The following is a 23073-nucleotide window of genomic DNA, read 5'->3' on the forward strand; positions in this document are numbered from 1 at the left end:
TTGGTGCACTGTAAATTGCTTTGATCTGACAAGCGCATATATGTAGATGTATAAACATATCAGATTGATTTCTCTCTCAAATGAGACCTTATTCATCACTTTTTTGCATATCACTAGCAAATCAGCTCAAATCAGATTTGAAGTGAAAGTCACTTAAAGCAAATGCAGCACTTAATTTGGCTTTTATACGGGCTTCCTCAAACACGGTATTGCTGGTCATTAGTCCCGCCCTAAACTCACATCATTTTGTCAGTGTTAAGGTGCGTGAAGACCGCCAGCAACTGTTTCGCGCTAGTCTCTTGCTACGAAGTTGTTAGAAGGCGTTCCTAGCTTTGGTTGCTTTAGTAACATTTATCAACAAACCCTATAGTTAACCCTACCGTAACCCAAACCCTGTATCGAATTGAATCGGAACATCAGAATCGATACCCGGCCCTAGTAACTGATGAGAGACGGATGACATGAGCTCCGCTGCTTTACTCCTATTGGTAGTTGCTCCTGAAAGTCTTATTAAGTCGTATTAAGTGCAAAACGAGGAGAGAGTTCTAATTACAAGCCTACGTGAGAGAATAAGTGTGAGACAGACCTTTTTCTCTAGGGACTCAATACTGATCTAACTTCCACCTGTTCACTGACTGTGTCGGAAACAACACAGAATTGGCATGGGATGAAAACAGGCTGGTACTCCATTTATAAACAACAAATTATTCTCTTGGATTAATGTTTGGTGTCTAGTAACATTTTCACTGACCTATATATAAATGGTTATTTTTACCTAACAGGTTAATTATGTCCAGCTTCAATTGCCTGAAGCCACATTTCAGCCTGAATCGTCTAATTTAAAATAAGGAACCAATACATGTGTCTCTTAACTAAAACTAGTTGTTAACTAGCTTTGGTTAACAGGTTATTGTTTTTAGGGTACCTTTAATTGACTTAACTTAATGCAGAGGAGCTGAATACAATAATTAGTCATGACCCCTTCCTTTCCATATTAATGTATAAATATAGCACACCATTTGCCTGCATTTCTCTGTCGAGACAAACATCTTGACCTTCTTGATTACGCTGAGGACCAGCATTTTAATCAGCACAGCATTTGGGGCCTCTTTGAGTGACCTTTCAGTAATACAAGCTCTGGTTCTGATAAAGTACTAAATTGATTGTCCATTTTATGAACATATTTTGGAAGAATGGCTGAGCGTTGTCTGACCATTTTTATTTACTTTTATTCCCAGCTGATGGGCTTGCAAGAAACCTTAATTTAATGTGAAATGTAATGTTCCAGAAAAAGTAAGATTAATTTATTGGAGGTCCTCAAGAAGGGATGTAATGATTCACTCAGCTCACTATGTGATGCAATTCGATTCACGATTCTGATCTCACAGTGCAATTTAATTCATGTTTTTTACAGAATGAGTTGAGGCAAATTAAAAATGAACAACTGCTGCACAATTCTTTATAAAATATTATTTATCACAAATAACGAAACTAAATTGCAGTTTTAAAACTAATTTCGAATCAAATAAAAAATAAATATTACAAAAGTCTCTTTATTATAAACAAAGTAAGACTGTGTCTGTGCTTTTCATTTCACAGCAGCCCCTGCTGTTCAAAACAAGTACTGGGATTCTTTTAACGTCCCAACCGTCTTAAATCGTCACATATTATAATCGATTTTCAACCAGCTCACGGTGACAAGTTACATCTCTTCTTGCAAGCAAAAGTTTTACCTATTTTGCTTTCATAGTAATTTAATGCCAAACAATGATTTTATTTAACCTCGCTGCTGTCCTGAAAATCTCCATCTTTTGTGATTTTTAGTTTTTGCCATAAATCGTTGTTATTTGTCACTCTTTATGTTTGTCACTGGGTTTTGCAAATGCCTAATCAATAAAAAGTATCAAAAATTTCCTGTTAACTTTGAGAACACAGTATTTAATCATTTAAAAAGTACAGCATTATTTCCATTTCCTGAAAAACAGTGAATTCTGACATTCAAGGTTTCATAAGGACAGGGACGAAATTTTAGGTCATTAGTGTGGAAGAAGACAGTGGTCTCAAATACCCAAGCACTTTATATTAAGTTTTAAATAGTGTAGTTGTTATTTTTTAAATATTATCATATTTATAATGCTTTCTATTCATTAGCAAGGGGATATGCAAATGAATTACACGTTTTAGTTATTAGATGTAGATTTCAGATGATAGGGTTAGTTTTGGGTTACGTTGGTGAACTATTGCTTTATAAAGTGTATATATTGTCATACTTTAGGTACGGGGTTGACAGTCTGCTTTTGTTGTTGAGATGGTACAACTTTTGTCATGCCGGTCACTTGTATTTGTCATAGGGATCATCATTATTCTTTTTAATGAACCGGTAGCCACGGGCTGGCCAGTGGGCCTCGGCTGACTAAATGTTGTCCTGTATTAATATCAGTCAAAGAGGAAGAGGTCACATTCCATCCCTCAGACCCCTAAGTGGACAATCGCACACATGGCCACTGGAGGCTGAGCCTGAGGTGGGATGGAGGGACACAGAGAATGCCAAAGAAAGAGAAGAGAATGAGAGAAACACACACAAGGATTGAGGAAAAACAGTATTTAGAGGGGAAGAGTAGAGAGAGACAAGGCAGAGATGACTATTGCTGAGTCAAGCTGCCTCTCTCTGCTATGCAGTTGGTCTCTAACCAATCGCAACCTGGCTGCGTGACTGAACTCACCAATTGCATCAACCTCTGTTTGTGTTCTTCTTCGGATGTGTGTGTGTGTGTGTGTGTGTGCATGAGGTGTGCAGGAATCTTTACACACCACGAATGAGAGCAAGAGGTGAGTGAGAGTTTTCTGATGTCAGTGTTGCTGATGAGTCTGTTGCAGCAAGAAATGATGATTCACTTTAATCCACACAGAAAGCGCTGTAGATAATTCACAGATCTGTTGTACTGAAGATCAGTTTAAAAATATTGTGTCATATACTACAATTCTTTCAGATAAGTGGGTGCACACACATTTTTTAAGCGTAGTATTTGGCTTGGATGTTAGTATGCAAACAAAAATTCCATGCACAACATTGCATTGGTTTACCTCAGCCCACACTATCTGCACTTCTTTCGTATACAACTGATTAGAAACATGGCTCAATGTAAAGACCTTTTAAAACACATGTGCTGCTTCCTCCTACAGTTTTGTGGTAACCGTACAGAGGTATGTTTGTTATGCATAAGCATTGCTGCTTCGTTTTTCCTCTATTGCAGCATGTTAAGTGTGAAGATTGACCGTTTATTAAAGAGCAGTCAGGAGACTGTCCTGCGGGCAAACGCATTGAAAGCAGCACAGATTTGGCGTCTTGTGAGTCACATGTGTGGACATGTATGTAATTAGACAGATGGCCCGTGTGTTTCTGTTCATGTGTTTATGGATGTTATATATAGATGTTGCTTGAGTCCTTCAGGCGGAAAGACCAACACAACATGTCACTTCGTTTGGGGTGGAGCGTAAAGGATGTAACATGGCCTCATGTATTGTATTATTTTGTTAAGGATTTAAAAAACTGTTGGTAGCATGATCTGTTATGTTGAATGTCAGGATTAGGCATGTTAATATAACAACTCAATCTAACACATTGTGACAATACGCTTTTTTATCTTGAGGATATTTAAGTTAAGTACCCAACTGTGCAAAATTTGCAGGAAAATTTAAGGATTAGCATTATCTGGAGTAAAACGTGGTCACCCAAAATAACGGCCTAACATTTTGTTCATGTCAGTAAAAGAAAAGCTTTTTATTTTGAGACTCTTATTAGATGAAATCGCTGGTATAAAAAACACCAATCTCTGTAGCTTTTAACAGAATATGAAGTATTTCCCACAGTATTCCTTTGCTTTATAAAACAGGCTTAAAGACTTTCTGTTATTCTTTAATTGTATATATTGGTAGATGTTATACGAATATTTAGAGATTTTCCACGGCAAAACCTCTTTTGGTTCTTTTAAGTGTTATGTGTTGCTTTTTTTAATCGGATCAGAAAATCAATCCATCCTATCTGCTCCCAATATTGTTTATTCAACAAAACCTCACAATCTAAAAAATGTTGGGTCATCTTTGAATGGACAATGAAAAAAGTTGGGTTATAATTTACACAGAATATGCTTATATTTGACCCAGCAGTGGTTTAAAACAACCTAGCATTTTGGTTAAAACAACCCAGCATAGGTTAATTTATCACCCAACGGTTGGGTTTGTCCATTTTTGACCCAACGTTGAAATATCCCAACATTTTTTGAGTGCACCTGTGTTTATTAGGGTGACACATCAGCATCAAAGTTTGCAGGACTACATTTAAAACACGAGACACAAAAACAAAAGCATCTTTGCAAAGCATAAATAATATGCGATACAATCAATGAAATACTATTGACACTCAAAATAAAATAAACTGGCCTGACAGTGCCTGAATCCTCTAGCACTCATTTCAGGCCATGAGACTGTTCTTCCGGTTGAGCTTTGCAGTATACCACAGGACCCTGGGGGGGGGGGGGCTATTGCAGTAAAAACCAAAAGGCAAATGTGTTGTGACATTGAAGGTGTCGTCCGTGTGTATTTGTTTATTGTGATCCAGCTGGGGCTAAAGCTGCCTCCCTTCTTTTCTCCTTCATCATTTTTTGAATGGCTGAGCTACTGCCTACTCAGCTCTTTCCTCCAATCTCTCTTCAACTGCAGTTTTCTGTCCTCCTTCCTCTTCCTCAGCGTGCAGGGCAGCTGCTGCAGGCAGCCTTTTTCTGGGGGCGGGTTTTTCAGTCCGCTTACAGCACTCTGCGTGCCTTGCTGCATTTGCACACGTTTCATTAGTAATTCTGGACCATTCTCGCAGCATTTTCCCCCTCGGTTAGCATCGACGTTATTCAGAGTGGTATTTCAGCATCCTGGGGGAAGATTAAATCTGGGATTGCTCATAGAACAGCTACCAACAGGATAAAGTTAAGAAACACGGAAACAAAACAAGACATATTGTCATAATTTACCCGCACTGCGTTTGAAAGATACTGACGTTTAATTGTAGCAACAGGCTTTAATACAAAAGACCCCAGATGTTGTGTAGGTCTCCACCACCCATCTCTTGAGTTGCAGTGACTGCAAACAAGAGGGTTACTTAACATCACTGTTCTGATCAGACTTGGTGTTTTTTTAAATAGTATTCATTTCAATATGCACATCACCAACTGTATGGTGTAAATCCTACTGGTAGTTTGATGACCTACTTGTTTAGACAGCCAGTGTTGTTTTGACATAGCTGGAGGTGTGTAGAGGTGTACGTGATGCACAGATGAACATAAGGAGTGAGTGTTTTGTTTGTTTATCCCGACCAGCCCTGCATTGACTCATGCCATGGCCTAAATCGGGGTGGGATTGTCTATTTGACAAACCAGTGGCAGATTGGGGTTGTTTGGGATTTTTTTGGGAAACTGCTATTTTTGCAGTTCCATTGGTTGGTCCTAGTGAAGGTACTGAAAATGTTTTGTTTATCAGTCATAAATGTTATAAATACAGTCATTATGCTGTTTCTGGTTTGTATCCTTCACGTTTCTAAATAAATACACACGACATACCTATTATTCTTGTATGAGATGTATTAAAGGGGTGGTTTGCTCAAAAATGAAAATGTTGTTATTCCAAATTCCAAAACCTTGAATTTCTTTCTTCTGCAGAAAACAAAAGAAGAAATTTTGAAAAATGTTTGTAATCAAACAACGAACAAACGAATCAATTTATGAACGCGAAACCACTGAGACATTTCTCAAAATATCTTATGTGTTCACTGAAAAAATGTATACAGATTTGGATTGACAGAATGGTGAGTAAATCATGACATCGTTTTTTGGTAAACAACGCTTTTAACCAATAGATATTAGAACACTAAATATTATGATCATATACAGTATAATTTACTTTGTGAGTATACTTCACACCCCTAACTTTGAGATTTCATCCAAACGATGTGCTGTAAAACAAACCCTGTGTCATGGTGTCCTTCCGCTGCTGCATCGCCTGTCCTTCACAGACCTCACTTCCCATGCATCTCTCCTCTCCAGACAGAGAGATATTGATCACTGGGCTATTCTTTACAATACAGAGTGCACCACAGTGCACAGAGTTATTTTTAATCTAAACCCTCCTCTTCAAATGCACACCTATGCGGATTCTAATCCCCGCCTTCCCTTTGTGGCTGTGTTCCCTGCATATCTGCATTTCCGTTCACCCTTCACGTAGCTCCGCGAAGCACATCGAAGATCGGTGACCTTTCAGGCCCGAGTGGACAATCAGCCTGATACGATACATAATGCGAGCTGATTCAACCATCTCTGAGATAACCAACAAAAGAAGGCTGTCAACTTTGTGTTGTGTGTGACATTGTGTGGCCTGGATTTAACTCGGCACCACACCTCAGCAGTGATGCTTTTAGCACTACCTAGCTCTCTGCAAGGCCAATGGGTTCAACGCGGCTCTGCGGGTACCTGTGCCAAATCAGGGGAGTGAAGCTGGCACAGTGAGAGTCTTTGTTTCTGGTGAGATGAAAATGAGAGCGAGAGCCAGAGAGGGCTTCCCCAACCTCACTGCAGCAGTTATGCAGTACTGAATGAGAAACACTGTGATTAAGGCCAATGTAAGTAAAACATAATAGTGCAGATCTGTGATACGTGTTCTGGCATTCATATAATCAAGGATTCAAAATTAACGTTCTTAGTGCCAAAATTGACAAATAAATATTGGTTTATCCTGCATATAGGTATTTAAACACATAACAGTTTCATGAATAGTTATATTGTGGCATTGGCAATTTAGAAAGAAGTCAAATTTTGACTTGTTTGTGTATTATACATATTTATTCACCGAAGATGTAATGATTCACCGTGACCCAGCTGGAAATCGATTATAGTATGTGATGAGTCAAGCCGGTTGAGATGTTTTTTATACCGCAATACCTGTTTTGAACAGCAGTGTTTGCTTTAAACTTGCAAGCAATGGATTTGTTTATATTTCTTAAATGACAAAAAATCTGAGAAAAAGAACAGAAAAGTCTTAGTTTATTTATTTAAAAGAGACGTTTGTATTGTTTTTTTATTTGATTTGGAATATGTTGTAAAATTGCAGTTAAGTTTTGTTATTTGACATAAAAGCAGGGCTGTACTGTGTGACATATATGCTACAAAAAATCGGTCTGTGCAAAGTGCCGATGAATAAATTTTGCTCTTTAGCACGCATAGGATACAGAGTTGCACAGAGTTTTAGGCGGAGCTGCTTGTAAGTTTATTTCACAAACATTTCACTATTTGAGAAGCTGCCTTCAAAATCACAATGACGTGTCTTCGCGACAACCCACCAAAATAAAATTCTGGTTCATTTGAACCTGATGAAAAAATAATTTACTTGTATTAAATTGATAACCTGTAGTAAACACTAAAGTATACTTTAAAATTGACTAAATTATGGTTCAAAAACACTGTAGTACCTACAAATGTTTACTGCAGTTTACTGTATTAAATACTAAGGTATAGTATATATAATAAAGTATTTATATGTGGACAAATGTCTTAAAATTGTATGGGAAAAAAACGAGAAACAGAACATAGATAAATGTAAAGGGAAATGGGGGAAAATAAAAATGGCTCTAATTAATTGATCTGTTTGTAACAATAATGTCCTTTGTCAGTTCTTCCAGCCTATTTATGTGATGCACTTCAAAGATCACTTCATATGTTTTATAGTTGTCCTACAACTGTTTGGCCTGTGCTACAAAACTTAAACCTAACTAGCACCAGTGCTATGTTTTTACAAAGTTGAAAATTTGCAGTATTTGAGAAAGAATAAAAGTGCAGTTGTTTATTTCTAATTTGTCTCAACTCATTTTGTAAAAATAAATTGTAAATTAATCATATCGTGAGATCAGTTTTGTGAATCGCATCGTGAGCTGAGTGAATGGTTACTTCACTATTATTCACCAGCTCATTGGTTGATGCACAAATATGTTAACTTGCTTGGATCATTCTCAAGATGGAAATCAGAGCCAAATGCGAGGTCACCTCTGTCTCCAGCAGAGTCAGATTAAATAGAGTGAAACCATAAAAGGGGCTATTTATGGATTAGGAGAGCTTTATATGGCATTGCCTATAGGCACCAGTTTTTGGACAGCTGTTTGGAGGCCAGCCGTCACCCTGTCTGCTGGAAGGAGGAATCAGCATAGATTAGACGTCAGTGCCACATCAGCCTTTCATTCAAGCGATTAAAGGGCACTGTGGGACATGAGATGATATAGAGAGTATTAGAATTGCTTCTTGTTTATGGACATTACAGTCCTTGTTACTTGTACCTCAATATGTTCAGGGATAGGGTTAGGTTATAATATACGGTATAGGCAATGCACTATACAAAGCATCTTTGGCATTTTATATAAATATACTATGCAGGGCATCACAAAGAGACATTTTTGTACATGTGCATGTTTTATTTTAAAATAAAGTAGGTGGATGATCTTCTGGTCATGCATTATCATATGGCTGTAAACCTAGTTTGCTCAGTGTTAAAAGTAGTAGACATGTAATGCCTCTTTCTTGTATTTTTTCTGTGAATGGTATCCAATTTACCAGCTTTATATTACATTTTTATTCTGTAAATATAATGAGATGAATTATTGGATTCGGGAATTTTTTATGCATGTGCTTTACTTCGGGGATGTGAAAATCAGTTTTTCACCTCGTCCTGAAGATGTCGCCATCACTCGCGCTGCTATTTTTGCCCGTTTTGAACGTTCATTTTTTTAATGAAATCTGTTTTATTTTTATAAACATGTTTCATGTTTTTACGAATTAAACTGTTAATATAAAAAGTAAAATGTTGGTTAGTTTGGTTACTCAAAGTAAAAATAAAAAGTAATTCCAAACATAATTTTGTGGGCTCTACTGTTAATGTGAATGTGTATTTCACTAATACTGTATAGAAGTAGCAGGGTTGCAGTTGCCAGCATATATATTTAAATATGAATTCCATGTGTGCAAAACTAGCATTTTAATCTAACTACTGATAACTAATCGATATTGAATCTAATCAAAAGCATAAACTGTAAATAAAAATGGAATCGCCAATTTGGTCGCAAAACCCGGCCCTAGAAGTTACAGTAGTTTCATCTTGTGGTTGTACTGGACTTGATACTGTACTATTCCAGGTACAGCATTTGGCCTGTTTTTATAATCATTTTAGTCTCTCATATACGCTGAAATGTATTGAGGTAAGAGCCACTAGAATGCATGTCTGTCATTTCAAGCCTCCTTTCATGTTCCTGTTGAGAGTTCAATTGTGAGCCAAATCTGTTACATGGCTAAAAAAGGGAGATCAAAAGGAGATAGGAGTGTTATATGACATCGTTCCAAGGTTCTGTTATAAACAAGATGCTTGCATAAATGTTTTTGATGAGCGTTGTCCTCGCCATGTAGTTGTCTGTATTGCAGTGCTGACCTGTGCTGTTCCTATAAACAAGTATTCAGCAAAGTGGATCTCAGACGCAAGCGCTTGACTTTATTATCTTGTTTCTCTTTTCTGTGTGCCGTGTGTGGGAGGTTTGCACAGACGGAATATTAGCATTTTAGAAAGGAAAGTGACTTTGGTCGTCTTTTGCAGGCAGTGATTCTTATGAGAAATATGCCACATTTTGTCATTTAGGGTGCTTGGATTTTGTGGTGTCAAGTGATTGCTTTTTTATATTGAAATGGCAAATTAATAAGGCCAAGCTTGACTAATATAACGGCCTGTTGCTAATAATCAACCCGATGACCTTAATTCCACATCCTAATGTGTTGACTAAACTATTTATTTCACCACTCGCAGTGAACATGTCATGTTGATTCCAGTAAGCTGTTTGTATGTTTCCTGTGTGGCGACAACAGCCACACTGTTGTACTGTTTTCCAGCAATTCCCATTCCTGTGAATACGGATCATGTCCCTTTGGTGGCTGTCATCCACACAGTTGGGATCACCTCTCTTTCAAGGCAGGAGTTCAGCTTGTGACCTTTCGTCTTGCACACCCGTTGTGTGTCTCATCATGGAGAAAAACCATCAGGGTGTTGCATGCCTGTTGAGTCAGAGGACCTTTGCTGTCATGTCCTGTGTTAGTTCTGTTTTTCGTGCAAAAAACAATACGTCAACTACCCATAATTATCATATTAATAAAATGAACATATATGTACTATTTATGTAAGCCCAGTAAAAGGTTAGTCAAGTGTAGTAAGAACATCAACTAACCTGTTTGACGGATTAACCGTCAAATAAATGTCAGTCAAACATTTATTTTTCATCATTATTTTCTAAAAATAACCTTCCATAAGCACCATTTATTTCACCCATTGCCAAATACTGAATAGTCGGGTATTCTCAAAAACTTTGTCTCCTCTGGACATTCTTCTTCTCATTTACACTACTATATGTCTTACTTTAACTGTTTTCTTTTCTCCACACAGTTTAGTTTCACAGTACTGCAGTGTTCATCTTTCACCATCAAATTATCTATAATGAGCTTCCAAAGGAAACTAAAATGTTCACATTATTATAAACATGTTTTTTTTCCACGTCACTATAAGTAACACAAAAGCCTTGTGCTTTTTGATAAGATTTCTTTTTAGGTTGATAAAATGCAAAAATACATTACATTAAAAGCAGACTAACAAAAGAAACCTTGTACAAATATCAGATGAATAGATTATATTTATAAAATATTTTGAACAATTCTTTCATCTATTAATGAATGTATGGTACCATTGGTTCATTCAACCAACATTAAACTCAATAAACTATCTATATACTGTTTTCCACATAATTTCCCTAATATTCACTGCCGAAAATGCAACCAAAAATGAATTTATTGCATCAATATTCAGTGCTGATTTGACCTATGGAACTTCCAGTCCCACTTCTTTTTTGATTTGTATATTATTTATTTGAATGTATGCATCCATACTTTATTTTATCTATTTTTATTGAATCCAATGTTACATTGACAACTAATTTATTTATTGGTAATTGATCTATTTATTGACTTTGTCCAATGACAATGAGTAATCATGGTCTTAGCATTGGGCAAACTAACTGTGATTATAATTTTTACCATAATCAAGCAGCCCTAGTTCTTCACACACAGTCACAGTCACCTTGTGCATCTATTGATGGTGTCTTCTCGCAGCTATTTCAATGATGTGTGACCTAACCACCTCTTTACTACACAACATACGGTTCCCCTCTGTAATGAGACATCCATCCCCTGTGTCCTGCTTAACATGATGGAAAGAGGAGGGCAGACACCGTAAAATTAGTCTTTGGGAATTGGAAAGACCTTATTTCTGTTGTCAGACAGCTGGTATGTAGAGATTGATGGCAGGTAAAGTCACCTTGATGATGGGTACAGAAGCACACGCTGATGTGTTTTAAGCGTGTCGTTTTACAACACTCACCTGAGAGTAATGAGCGCTGAAATGAAAGGTGGCTGTGAAGAATGCTGCTGTGTGTGTATGTGTTAATGTATTAGCAAAGGTGTTTATCGGGTCCTCATGGGGACCAGTAAACTCCTCCATTTCGGAAACTCTGCATTTTACCATCCCACCTCCCTGGCCCTTTGCGGAGGAAGCAGGTCTTGCGGGCATCCTCCGAGTGTTTGTTTTACTAAATAAAGCATTTTGTAACCGGTTGTAGTATTTAATAGTGTGTGAATAATGTACATAAGTGAGTATTCAGGTGTAAACGTTGCAGATTGAGAAAACTAAATGCTCTTAAATGGCTCTTTGAATTGCCATCGTACTTCTTTGACCTAACTTCATCTCTTTTTCATTCTTTCACGGACTTTCTCTCTTCTTACCTTACGCACAACCCTCTCTTTCCCTTTTTGTCTTTGCTTTAAAACCATTAGCTTTCTTTTGTCTCTCTTGGCCATTGCTGCTATATTTTTGCACTGCATTATGGGTACATGCTGTTGTATAATGCCGTAGAAACAAGACTGTAGAAGAACCCTAGAAAGGGATGGGGGAATCTCACTCGCATTTGCAAATTAAAATTTCCGTGCATGAATATGAAAAGTGTGGTGCACTGATGCGGGTGACATCTCACACCTAATTAATAAACTTTCTACCAGCTTTAAAATCCCTGTATGTACATCTTGTTGCGAATTTAGGGCAGCATAATAGAGTGTGAATATTAACTGGGTCATATTACTTAATAACATTAAGGGTGCATCCAGTCTAATATTTTATACCCATGAACTATACATACTTGTAATTCTGATGTTGAGATCTATTTTATTTGTTTTGACATCACGCTACATTCAGAGGTGGTAATAACACACTTGAGGACACACTTTAGCATCTTACCTTAGCTGGATTATCTTTATTTTTGTCTCTGCAAAATTGAATGCCTTTGCTGTATGTGGTAACCGTGTATTATTGTGATGAAGCGCCCTCTAGTGTTGTCTGTGCATTCCTACAGCTTTTTGAAGCATTGCAGTACTCCATTGATGTTTTTGTGTGTTACTGCACCATAATATTTGAATGATTGCTCAAACCCTCAACCGATTTATTTGTGTTTCAGAGGTCCTGTAAGGTGAGAGTGAGCCACGTCAATTGACAGGAAAGAGAGAGACCCCTTTGCAGCCGGTCCACACCTCCCACTCTCCCATTCCCTATGTATCCAGAATCGACCACAGACTCGCCCGCCCGTCTCTCTTTGAGACAGACGGGTTCACCGGGCATGGTCTACAGGTCAGTCTGTTTTTTAAAGCATTTAATCAAAGCAAAGAAAAGTATCACCTCTTTGTTTAGAGTCTGTGGTGTTCAGTTCATGATGATCCGTGTTCCTGATTTTCCTTTCCTTTTTGGGGGGGGTTGGGACACAGTCCTGTCAATAAACATATGCTTTAAATTAATAAGTCCTTAAACCTAAATTAAATCTAAATGCGTTAGCTTTAACCTCAGACCAAACCGTAAAATCAGGCTGATGGGAATGCTGTTGAATGAATGCAGTAGGATGTTGATCCAGGAACACGTGCTACTTGGCAAATACACTTTCACACTCATACACCAGTGTAATTGTCATCAGGGCATGTTATCTGTCTTAAAGAGACATATTACAGCAAAATGAACTTAACACCTGAAAAAAGTTATTTCTTGTACAATTGTTTGTTTTTTTGTATATTTTATTTGTGTGTATAAGATCCTCTGTCAATTTGTGCATCCAAGTTAGTTTGAGTTTAGTTTTCCTCCGCTGTTTTTTCCCATTTTGAACAGCAGGTGGCAATGACAGTCTTTTCCCAGCTCGAATATTAGACATCAGCTGAACTGCGGTGTATTTATGTTGGTCAAAGATTTGTTTGATTGTGATGTAAACAATGATTATTTCAACCTCTATGTTAGTTTATTGACATATTGAGTTTATTAGAGTTTATTATTGAGTATTTTTGCCTAAAGTATCTGAATTTTAAATGTGGGAAATCACTGAACTAACTAATCATTTTTGCATAATTTCAGTTGTTGCTTTAGACAATTAACAATTTTTACCCTGTGGAGTTCATTATTTTAGTAACACATTTTACCCATATTTTACTTGTGGCGTCATTATCTTTTCTTCATCAGATCTGTTTGTCGTTTCACTCTTTTTTTCGCTCCTTCATCAGTGTCAGATATACGTCTCAGGGCTCACATTCCTCCATCAATGTTCAAGCAGTGACACAGCCCAAAGACATCACCGTCTGTGTTTATTGCCCTCGTTCTGATCTTTCCACTTTCGCATGTAAGACTAAGCCTTCCTCTTTCTCTGTTTCTCTCTCCTGCTGCCCTCAGTGCGAGGTACGGGAGCCCAAAACGCCAGCTGCAGTTTTACAGGTACCTCTTTGTTTGCTGATTAATAAGCCATGGCCATCTGATACTGCACTTGTTTTCATCTGTTTTGGAAAGCGCCTTGAGTCGCCTTGGGTTCATTCTTAGTTTAACCTGTCCTGATACCAGTGTTATACTGTTGAAAATACAATGGTGTTATACCCATAACACATGTGATTACAGTCCTGTTTGCTTGTAGTAGTTAATAGCTGATAAATTATAAATAAACAAATTGAGATAATACCAATGAAAACCAAGAGGTTTTTACCTTGATATTATATTGAAACCATCTCATATGTAGTCTCTAAATGACTTAGTGTTGTGCTAACTTTTTTCATACAGTACTGTAGAGCTTTCACTGTACAGTGATGAGAGCTATTAACAATATAGCGACGTGCTGTGTGTCCGAATAGTGTTTCAGTAACACAGTGTACTTAGATTTTATTTCACTGCATGTAGAATTTAAAGTGTCAACTGTTGTTCAACTCAAAGCATAACAAACATTAAAGACTGGAAGCAGTGAAAATACATTGACAGCCTGTGGAGACTGGTCTTGCGAGGCAGCCTCGGATATATGCACCGTGATGACTTATGGGACATTAAGCGTGTATGGTTAATGCGCAAATTTGCATTCAATGCATCCTTAATGTCAAGAACACATACGGGTACTTTAATGAATTCACTTGTTCTTAAGTATCAGAACTGTACTTTGACACTGACTGACGACGTGAAAGGAGAACACGAGGACACAAGATCGCTGAAGAACACATATTGAGAAACAGCAGTTATGCTGGTTGTATTTTGTTCACTAATTTGTGTAGTCTTACAAGACTAAAAGAGGAAGTTCTTCTGGACCTTTGTTGTACCGTCAATGCACAGAAAACAATAACTTTTCTTTGCGTTCACACAGAACAGTGGCACGCAGAAACTGGCTTTGAAAGTGAAATTCTCTATTATCAAGTTTAGTTAAGGTCTTAATTTAATAGCCATTCACACTTGTTTTCCTACAAAAATATGCTTTTAACCATGTAAAAAATGGCATTTGTCAATTAAAAACGTTGTATAGATAAGCAAAACTATTCTGCGCATTACATTTGGCTAGTGGCGGGTATTAGTTTCACAGCCTGATTTAATATGATAAGTGGTATCTTGAGCTTCAGTTCGTGCTTGGTAAGATTTTTATGCAGGTGTTTCCTCTCATTAAAGCAGATCTTTACCTTCACTTGGAGAATTACATTTTCTTTACTGACCATTACAGACTGTATTAGAAAACAAATTGTCTTGTATTTTTTATTTAGAGTCATGCAAATTTGATTTTGATCAAATTTGTTTTGTACATCTTTAAATATTTTGCTTTTGTGATATTTTTGCAAACAGTTCCAAAGCAATGTGTTGATGAATATGTCAAGCCCCCGAATCATCTGAATTTAATAGATTTTTTTACATTTCATGTGAAACATCCTACTCGCTAATGCTTTGTAAGAAAGACAATCACCTGGAAGTACAAGATAATCTCTTGTTTTATGAAGCGTTTGCTTTTATCCATCAGGCTGTTGAATGCATCTGTAGTGCACTTTTCTTCCTGTTTTCATGAGGGATCATATTTTTATGGGTTGAACAACGCGGTTGGTGTGCTGATGGGCTCTTAAAACCCCTGACTCTGTAGCTCGGAGCCTAATGAGCACGCTATTGGATTTTGATTTCAGAGACTTGCACATTTCTGCTGCTTTAAGTTTAAAGTCTTTTAGTCACATCACAAGATGTGGAATCGATCATTATGTTGACACTGGCGGCCGGACAGAGAGTGATGGGAAATGAACATTAGCTCTTTTCAGTCATTCTTGTGGTGTCTTAGGGTTTTTTTATTTCTTGCTTGATTTTGTTGAAGATGTGTTGTGGTTACTCATTAAATGAATGGTCACGCAATGTCATGACCAGAGTTTTTTTTTTTTGTCTGGAGTAATGCGTTCATACTGGCATTTATTGTGGAAAGATCTTGTTGGTTTTCAGATTGATTCATTGACTGCTAAATCTTGTTGTTTTCATTGAGGCCATTAGAAAAACATTTTAAAGTATAAAATTAATAAATGACAAATGATGACTTTGATTTGTTAAACATCCAACATCCCAGTTGTGTGAAATAATTTGTTGATTTTGACTTAAACTTTTTGTTTGCCTGTCTGTTTTTCTAAACCTCCACAAGCTCGTGCAAGCTTCATTAGTGCACTAAAATGCCTTTATGTACTATCTCATATGGAACAACAATCAAAAGCTTTTAGCGCAAAAGCTTCTGTGAATAATTTAAACCAGATATTATTTGCTGCGGTTAGCAGAAACAAATTTCTCCCCCCTCGAATGACATAAATGGATTTTCTTCATAGAGAGGAGCTGGCAGAGGTGATGGACGGGGTTGAGGGGGGTTGGGGAGGATGAGGGCAATGTGATTTCCACTAATGGCTTTAGATGCTGGCATGTAAGACACTCCCAGTTTGGGTGGATCGCTGCATTGCTGGCTGTGTTTATAAGGGCAGATTGACATTCATACGTCTTGTTCATGAGCCGACCTCCAAGACCTAAGGTGAGTTTTGTGCTGCTTGCGTGTCTTTGGTATGACTGCCCACTCGCGTGCATGAGTCGGCCTGTTTTAAAGTGCTGTTTCCAATCGGATCATACAAGAGCTGCATGGATATTTGATTATCCACTTATTTGGATGCTGCAGAATTTGTTTGAGGGGCATTTCTTTTGCATTTTTCATGCTTTTAGTGGTTACGATTGTACTTTTCAAACAGTGCTGTAGTGACCAAAATGCATGAAATTATTTTATTTTTTAAAAAATGTATGGGTTTTAGGGAAGCTGTTGGCAGTGTTATCATAGAAAGCTGTGCTGTAGTTGAGTGGTTTCTGCAAAACACCATTAAGCCGAGATTTAGAGAATCTGTTCACGCTTATGATAAGAAAAAAACTTCTACAGGACCTGTAAAACACTGTGCAACAAAGATGAGAGCATGTTTCCTTGGTGGTGGGGAGTTTTGCAAGAGAAAGAAGTAAAATATTTTTATTTATTTAATAAAATCTGCATTTTTATAGTAGTTTGATGCATCTGATTCACCTGTTAGGCAGATGTCTTTTTTATGTCAGAATCGGTTATATGTCCAGTGTTAATTGCGCTTACACGGATAGCACTTAAGTCGCTATGTTGTTTTACTGCTAGGCGTTCCGACTGCAGTCTCTGTATCAGGCGGCAGATGCTATTCGCAGCCATTACACCACATTGCTTCTGCATATTTGAGTTAAACACTGCTCAAGTTTTAGTGTTTTTAGATGTTCGTGTCTGGCTCAAATAATGACTGGTCCAAAAGTCACAGTATTTAAAAAAAAAAACTTTTCAGTCATTTAAAAAAAAATTACTCACTTAATTTTTGCCGCACATGATCATAATCTCAAAATGATGGTGCTGCAGACCCATAAGAACAATCACAGATCTTCATCTTTTTATCTATCAAGTTACTTTTCCTAGACATTAATGCATTTACAAGGAGAGCAATTTTAAGTCTCCTGCATCTTTCTCCTTGAAAAAAAGCCAAAAAGGTACCTGTTAGTTTTAGAAGAGATCTCAACAATGTCAAAAACTCGGCTTTAGTCTGAAATGAAAGGTCAATGTTAGTAAAGATCTCAATGTGAACTCAAACATTTCTCATCAAATGTACCCAAATCCAGATTATTTTACCTCCACAATCTACATTTATTTTACACCTGTATACTCTTCACGGGTATAATTCTGGTTTTCTTATAAGCATTTAACAATGATTTTAAACTCTAGTTTGAGTTTAATTGATTCTTTGATGGCAGTTGTTTGTTTTCTTTTGTATTAAAAACCAACAGCTTTATTTGTTTAATCGTTGGCTCATAGTCAAAAATACATCTGTGGAAGAGATAAACAGCATTCAAATACACAGCCACAAGTTGTGTACTGTGAGAACCGCTGCTATGAGTTTTTTCTCTCCAAATGCTTTTCTGAAATGACCAGGCTGTTAAACACGACGAAAACAAATATCGATAGGTGGTTTTCTGTCTAAATGAAGCAAACGCATGAGCATATGCACTGTGCTGTCTCTCTTCCTCTCGCTCGCTCTCTGATCACAGCATACAGGCTCAAGCAACGGCTTGATGTGCTTAAGAAATTAGTCCTATTAAATTAGCGTCCTATCAAAAATCAGCACATTGCACCCAGGACAAATGTCTTTAAAAAGTCTTTACAGCAAACATCAGGACAACGCGGTAACCGTTGTATAAGCAGAATAATTGACTCCGATCCATTGAATTCTTAGAAAAAAGAATGTAGGACACGACACGCATCATTTTTTAAAAATTAAACGGCCCGTCTAAAATTGTTCCTTACTTATGTAATTGGATTGTATATACCCCACTGTAAAACTTTAAAAACACAAAAAATAAAATAAACAAACAAACATGCAAAGTGTTCAATTGGGATATAACATGCATGTCTCTAAGTGCTTTTTTAAGGGTTGTTATCTCACAGAAAAGTTTTGATTCATGCACTTAAAATGAAAATAAATAAATAGATCCATATCTTTAAGCCGCAATACTTTAGTGTTTTAGTATTTGTTACTGTTTTTAAATTTGTAAATTAATGGGGAATAAAAGCATTTGAATTAATTTCTTAAATGAATCCTGGGTTTCTTCATTAAAAAAAGAGTACTGTCACGATAGTAACCTAATTGAGATGTTTGGCTTGTGTGCTATAACATTTGTCCACCTGTTGTTTCTTGCATGTGACCGGTGTGTGTTGCCCACTTGTGTTTCTGTTTACCTTCAGTACCTGCCTGAACCCACCTGAGTCTGCAGTCGTGTTATTGTATCTGTCAGGAAAGGGGCGGAGCAATCTCTGATTACAAGACGCACGGCCTGACTTCTCTGCCACTGATAGCCCGTACCTGTTTTGTTCCCTCCTCACCCTAGCTATTTAAGGCAATCCCTCAACCCAGCTTTTGACTCTGTCCTGGTCCCAGTTTCCCTGCCTGTGCTTGGTGTGTATGTTAATGTGTGCGTTCCATTATCTATAGCTCGTGCCACATTCAGACAGGTGCGAGAGCATTAGTGTATTTGAGAGGGGCGGTGGGGGAAAGGGTTGAATCATGTTTGCGGGTGGGTATGCCGGGGGGACCGTTGGCCGGCGAAAATCCACTCTCCCCTCCGAAAACCTGCAGATTCACAAACCTGCGGGGGCTGGCGTGCGGAAAAGCAGTAGTAGCAGCAGCGGAGGCAAGATGCTGTCCATGACCTACAGCGAGAGTATACGGAGCGGCATTAGCCGGTATCACTCGGATCAGGGTCTGAATCAACCCCCTCCGAGGCAAACGGACCATGCTGAACTCCAGCGACTTAGGGAGCAAAGGGTCGCCGCCCAGGTCAAGAACATGGAAGACTTCCTAAAGATGAATGGCCTGGCACTGGAGGAATGCGTGTCGTACCGGACCGGAATGAAGTACAGGTAAGAAATAAATGTTGCTATTGGAAGCTGGTAGGAAAGACCCCGAGTGTCCATGGCTAGGATAGTTTTTTCCAGATCTGCGTCTTGTTCTTCTTTGGCACTCGTAAGTTCCGTGTTTTTCTTAACTGCGAGTGTGCATTTGTCTTTTAAAACTTTGTGATCTTTATTGATGCAGCTCAAGCCACAGGTTGATACGATGATCCCTCTCGTCCTACTAAAGCTATAAAGCTAAAGCAATAGAGCTCAACATAATGATACTTAACAAGAACATCCAAAAACGCAGAGCTCTGCACCACTGCGGTTACTGCAGTCCATTTGTTCCTCTCCATGCCAGCAGATCGGGGTTTATTTTCATCAACTAGGTCGCTGGCATATCTGCTCAACAATGAAGGAAGGACACATCCGTCTCTGAGTCCGTAGAGCAGAGCTTCTCTGCATGTGATAAGATTTTCTTCCATATCATTGGATTGTTGGATTCTCAGTGTCTTTGCTCCAGGTTAGGAAATTTAGGTGGGACTGTGTCAGCTCCCTGTTGGAGAAAATGCAAGAGTTATGCGTCACGAAAATAAGTTTTTGCAGCAGACACTCACAGCAGGACAGACAAAAACGCTTGTGATATTTTTGCATCGTTTTTTAGTTAAAACCGCATGGATGGATGGTGCTGGCATGGTAGGAGAAATGTGCTGGTCTTCGGCTGTCTGGTGTTGTGTATCAACACAGCAGTCGGTCAGCGTGCCCGTTGCGCTTTGATGTAACACTCACTCAGCCGACCGTTAAGATCTGATCTGGTGTCAGTTCTGGGAGTGAGAGTCACGTTACAAGGCATGCGGTTGTTATTCTATTATATCGAAACAATGGGTTTTGATGAAAATTTAGGGCTCGACAATAAGGACTGCCCCATGGCCCGGGGCCAGCATGGGACACCTTCGGGCCAGTTGAGAGAACTGTCAGTTGCCCGATCGGCCCAGTGGTGTATCGCCACGAATGTTTATTATTTGCAAGTTTATAGCCTTGCCATATTCTCAAAATGTCTCAAAAGAGAACTCGATAAGGTTCTCCAGAAAGCAGAATCTCCGACAACGCCCAAAATACTGAAGTGAGTTCTCTTACACGTCTTCTTTGGAAACAAAGCACGTGATACAGTTTATTACATCTTTGCGTCAGCAGTTAATAAACATCTCTTTTTTTAACTTTCATAAAACAACAAAAGACGAAGAGAAAAAAACATTCACTGCTCCTGACTGATTACATTATAACTTTAATAAGGTTTAATTTATATTTAATTGATGTGTTGAAGACTATAAAGGCTTATTTTACATTTGGGTAACATTTCATTTCTGTAATGTAACTACTATAAGATCAAACTGAAACACCTGAAAACCACTCATTTGGGTCTAATTCATGAAACGTGTCATGAAAATTCATATATGAGTAAATAAACGAGTGATTTGCGCATAAAACGGATCTTCCCGAAAACTCTCCACCGTATTCACAAATACTTTGTATCTAGGAATGCTGTGGAATCCTTTGGATTCAATTCTCATGTTTGGCATGTTATATTGCATAAATGCATAAAAATTATGGTAACAGTAAAAATGAATACATTAACCTGTGTCCACCAAAGCGTTTTTAGCCAGCTGAAATAATGCCTGGTGCTCTTCTGAAAATAACCAGCTGATGGCACTTGAGAGCGCTTTGAATGCACTGCGCATTTTTCCGGAGACACATTGGTTGCTATGATTAGGAACATCCACGACGGTTACATGTTACGAGTATCTTATTTTGAAGATTATTCATGAATATAAAAATAGAAAATAACAGCAATATTAACTTCTCCATTGTAGTGTTGTACAAGTCTGATGTTTGGTCAATGTACTGTTTGTCCCGCCTCTCCTCCACTGTGATTGGACAGCTGTGTTAAATGGGACAGTGACAAGGTCTGCATTCTTACCCATAGTAAAAACCTATAAAAAAGAGGGCAAAGGAACTTGAGAAATATCATTATGATGCACAATGCATCAAAATGCAGTGTTATCAGTTTTTTCAGAATTTTGAATGTTTTATGCACCGTTTACACGTGTTGGGGAGCAGGTGTAGCCTACATTTTCGTACCAACTTACATTTTGAAAATACGAACTTTTTATGAATGAGAAAATTAACATTGGAAGAACTTTACAAATGATTTACACAAAAATTAATTCTGCTTGTGTTTCATGAATGAGGCCCATTATATTTATTTGTATGTTTGCTTTATTAAATTTACTCGTGCAATTGCTTTTGAACATACTACTTTTTTAGATTAGATTATATTAGATTCAACTTTATTGTCATTACACATATACAAGTACAGTGTAACGAAATGTAGTTTAGGTCTAACCAGAAGGGCAATAAGCAAGTGCAGGATATACAGTGTGAATAAATACAGAATACAATATTAGGAAAATACTATACAATGGGCATGTACTATGAAAATATGACAGTCGGTATGTACTATGAACAATATAAACAGAAGGCTATATACTGTGAACATTAATGTACAGGTGGTTATGAACAGATAACAATCTAGACTATACAATAGTGCCTTGAAAAAGTGACTTGAGTGTGCATTAGTTACAGACATTAGCTATTAAAGTTACAGTGCAGTAGATGAGTTGATGCGGTTATTAAAGGTACGGTGCAGTACATGAGTTAATGCAGTTATTGAAGTTATAGTGCAATACATGAGAAGATGCAGTTATACAGTTACAGTGCAGCAGATGAGTTAGTGCAGTTATTGAAGTTACAGTGCAGTAGATGCGTTAATGCAGTTATTGAAGTTAATGTGCAGTAGATGCATTAATGCGGTTATTAAGGTTACAGTGCAGTAGATGAGTTAGTGCGGTTATTGAAGTTACAGTGCAGTAGATGCGTTAATGCGGTTATTAAGGTTACAGTGCAGTGGATGAGTTAGTGCAGTTATTGAAGTTACAGTGCAGTAGATGCGTTAATGCAGTTATTGAAGTTAATGTGCAGTAGATGCATTAATGCGGTTATTAAGGTTACAGTGCAGTAGATGCGTTAATGCGGTTATTAAGGTTACAGTGCAGTAGATGAGTTAATGCAGTTATTGAAGTAACAGTGCAGTAGATGCGTTAATGCGGTTATTAAGGTTACAGTGCAGTAGATGAGTTAATGCAGTTATTGAAGTTATAGTGCAATAGATGAGTAGATGCAGTTAGTTATGCAATAGATGCAGTAATGCAATAGATAAGGTAATGAGGTAAGTATTTATGTTAATACAGGTTAGTTGTCTTCAACGGTATTTGACATTTCAGTTAGGCTAATCGTTTTTATATAATTACCTTATTTATTGAGATTACATAGGTAAAAAATAACAAAAAAACAAATAACTAGACAATATTATTTATTTATTACTTTTTTAGGTGGGGCCAGTGGAAAAATCTTTAGCGTTGAGCCCTAAATTAGCACCATTGATAGGAATTTTAATTATATTTAGTGCTTCTTCATGGGTAACTTGGCTGTAGTACCTGGCAGTGTTGAATGTTTTGTTTGTCAACATTGTGATCGCATGGACACTTTCGCTTCTCTCTTTAACTGATCCATGTTTTCACTCTCTTTAATACTCAAGCTGTTAAACGTGAGGACAATATGGTCGTATT

At 37.7% G+C, this 23073-nt stretch overlaps 1 protein-coding gene across 3 annotated transcripts in view; it reads left to right on the forward strand.

Moving 5' to 3' along the window:
• Positions 1–23073, forward strand: part of kcnab2a (potassium voltage-gated channel subfamily A regulatory beta subunit 2a) — a 77014-nt gene that overhangs the window by 9987 nt on the left and 43954 nt on the right. For 2 of the 3 annotated variants that reach the window (XM_056734183.1, XM_056734182.1), the window contains exons 2-3: positions 12620–12789; positions 13867–13908. In XM_056734183.1, coding sequence (XP_056590161.1) covers positions 12713–12789; positions 13867–13908 — 119 coding nt within the window. In that variant the 5' untranslated portion in view covers positions 12620–12712. The remainder of the gene's footprint in view (positions 1–12619; positions 12790–13866; positions 13909–23073) is intronic. The other variant, XM_056734184.1, reaches the window with a different exon arrangement.

This window comes from Triplophysa dalaica, chromosome 21, assembly GCF_015846415.1.
Source record: "Triplophysa dalaica isolate WHDGS20190420 chromosome 21, ASM1584641v1, whole genome shotgun sequence".
In the NCBI taxonomy this organism is placed as follows: Eukaryota; Metazoa; Chordata; class Actinopteri; order Cypriniformes; family Nemacheilidae; genus Triplophysa; species Triplophysa dalaica.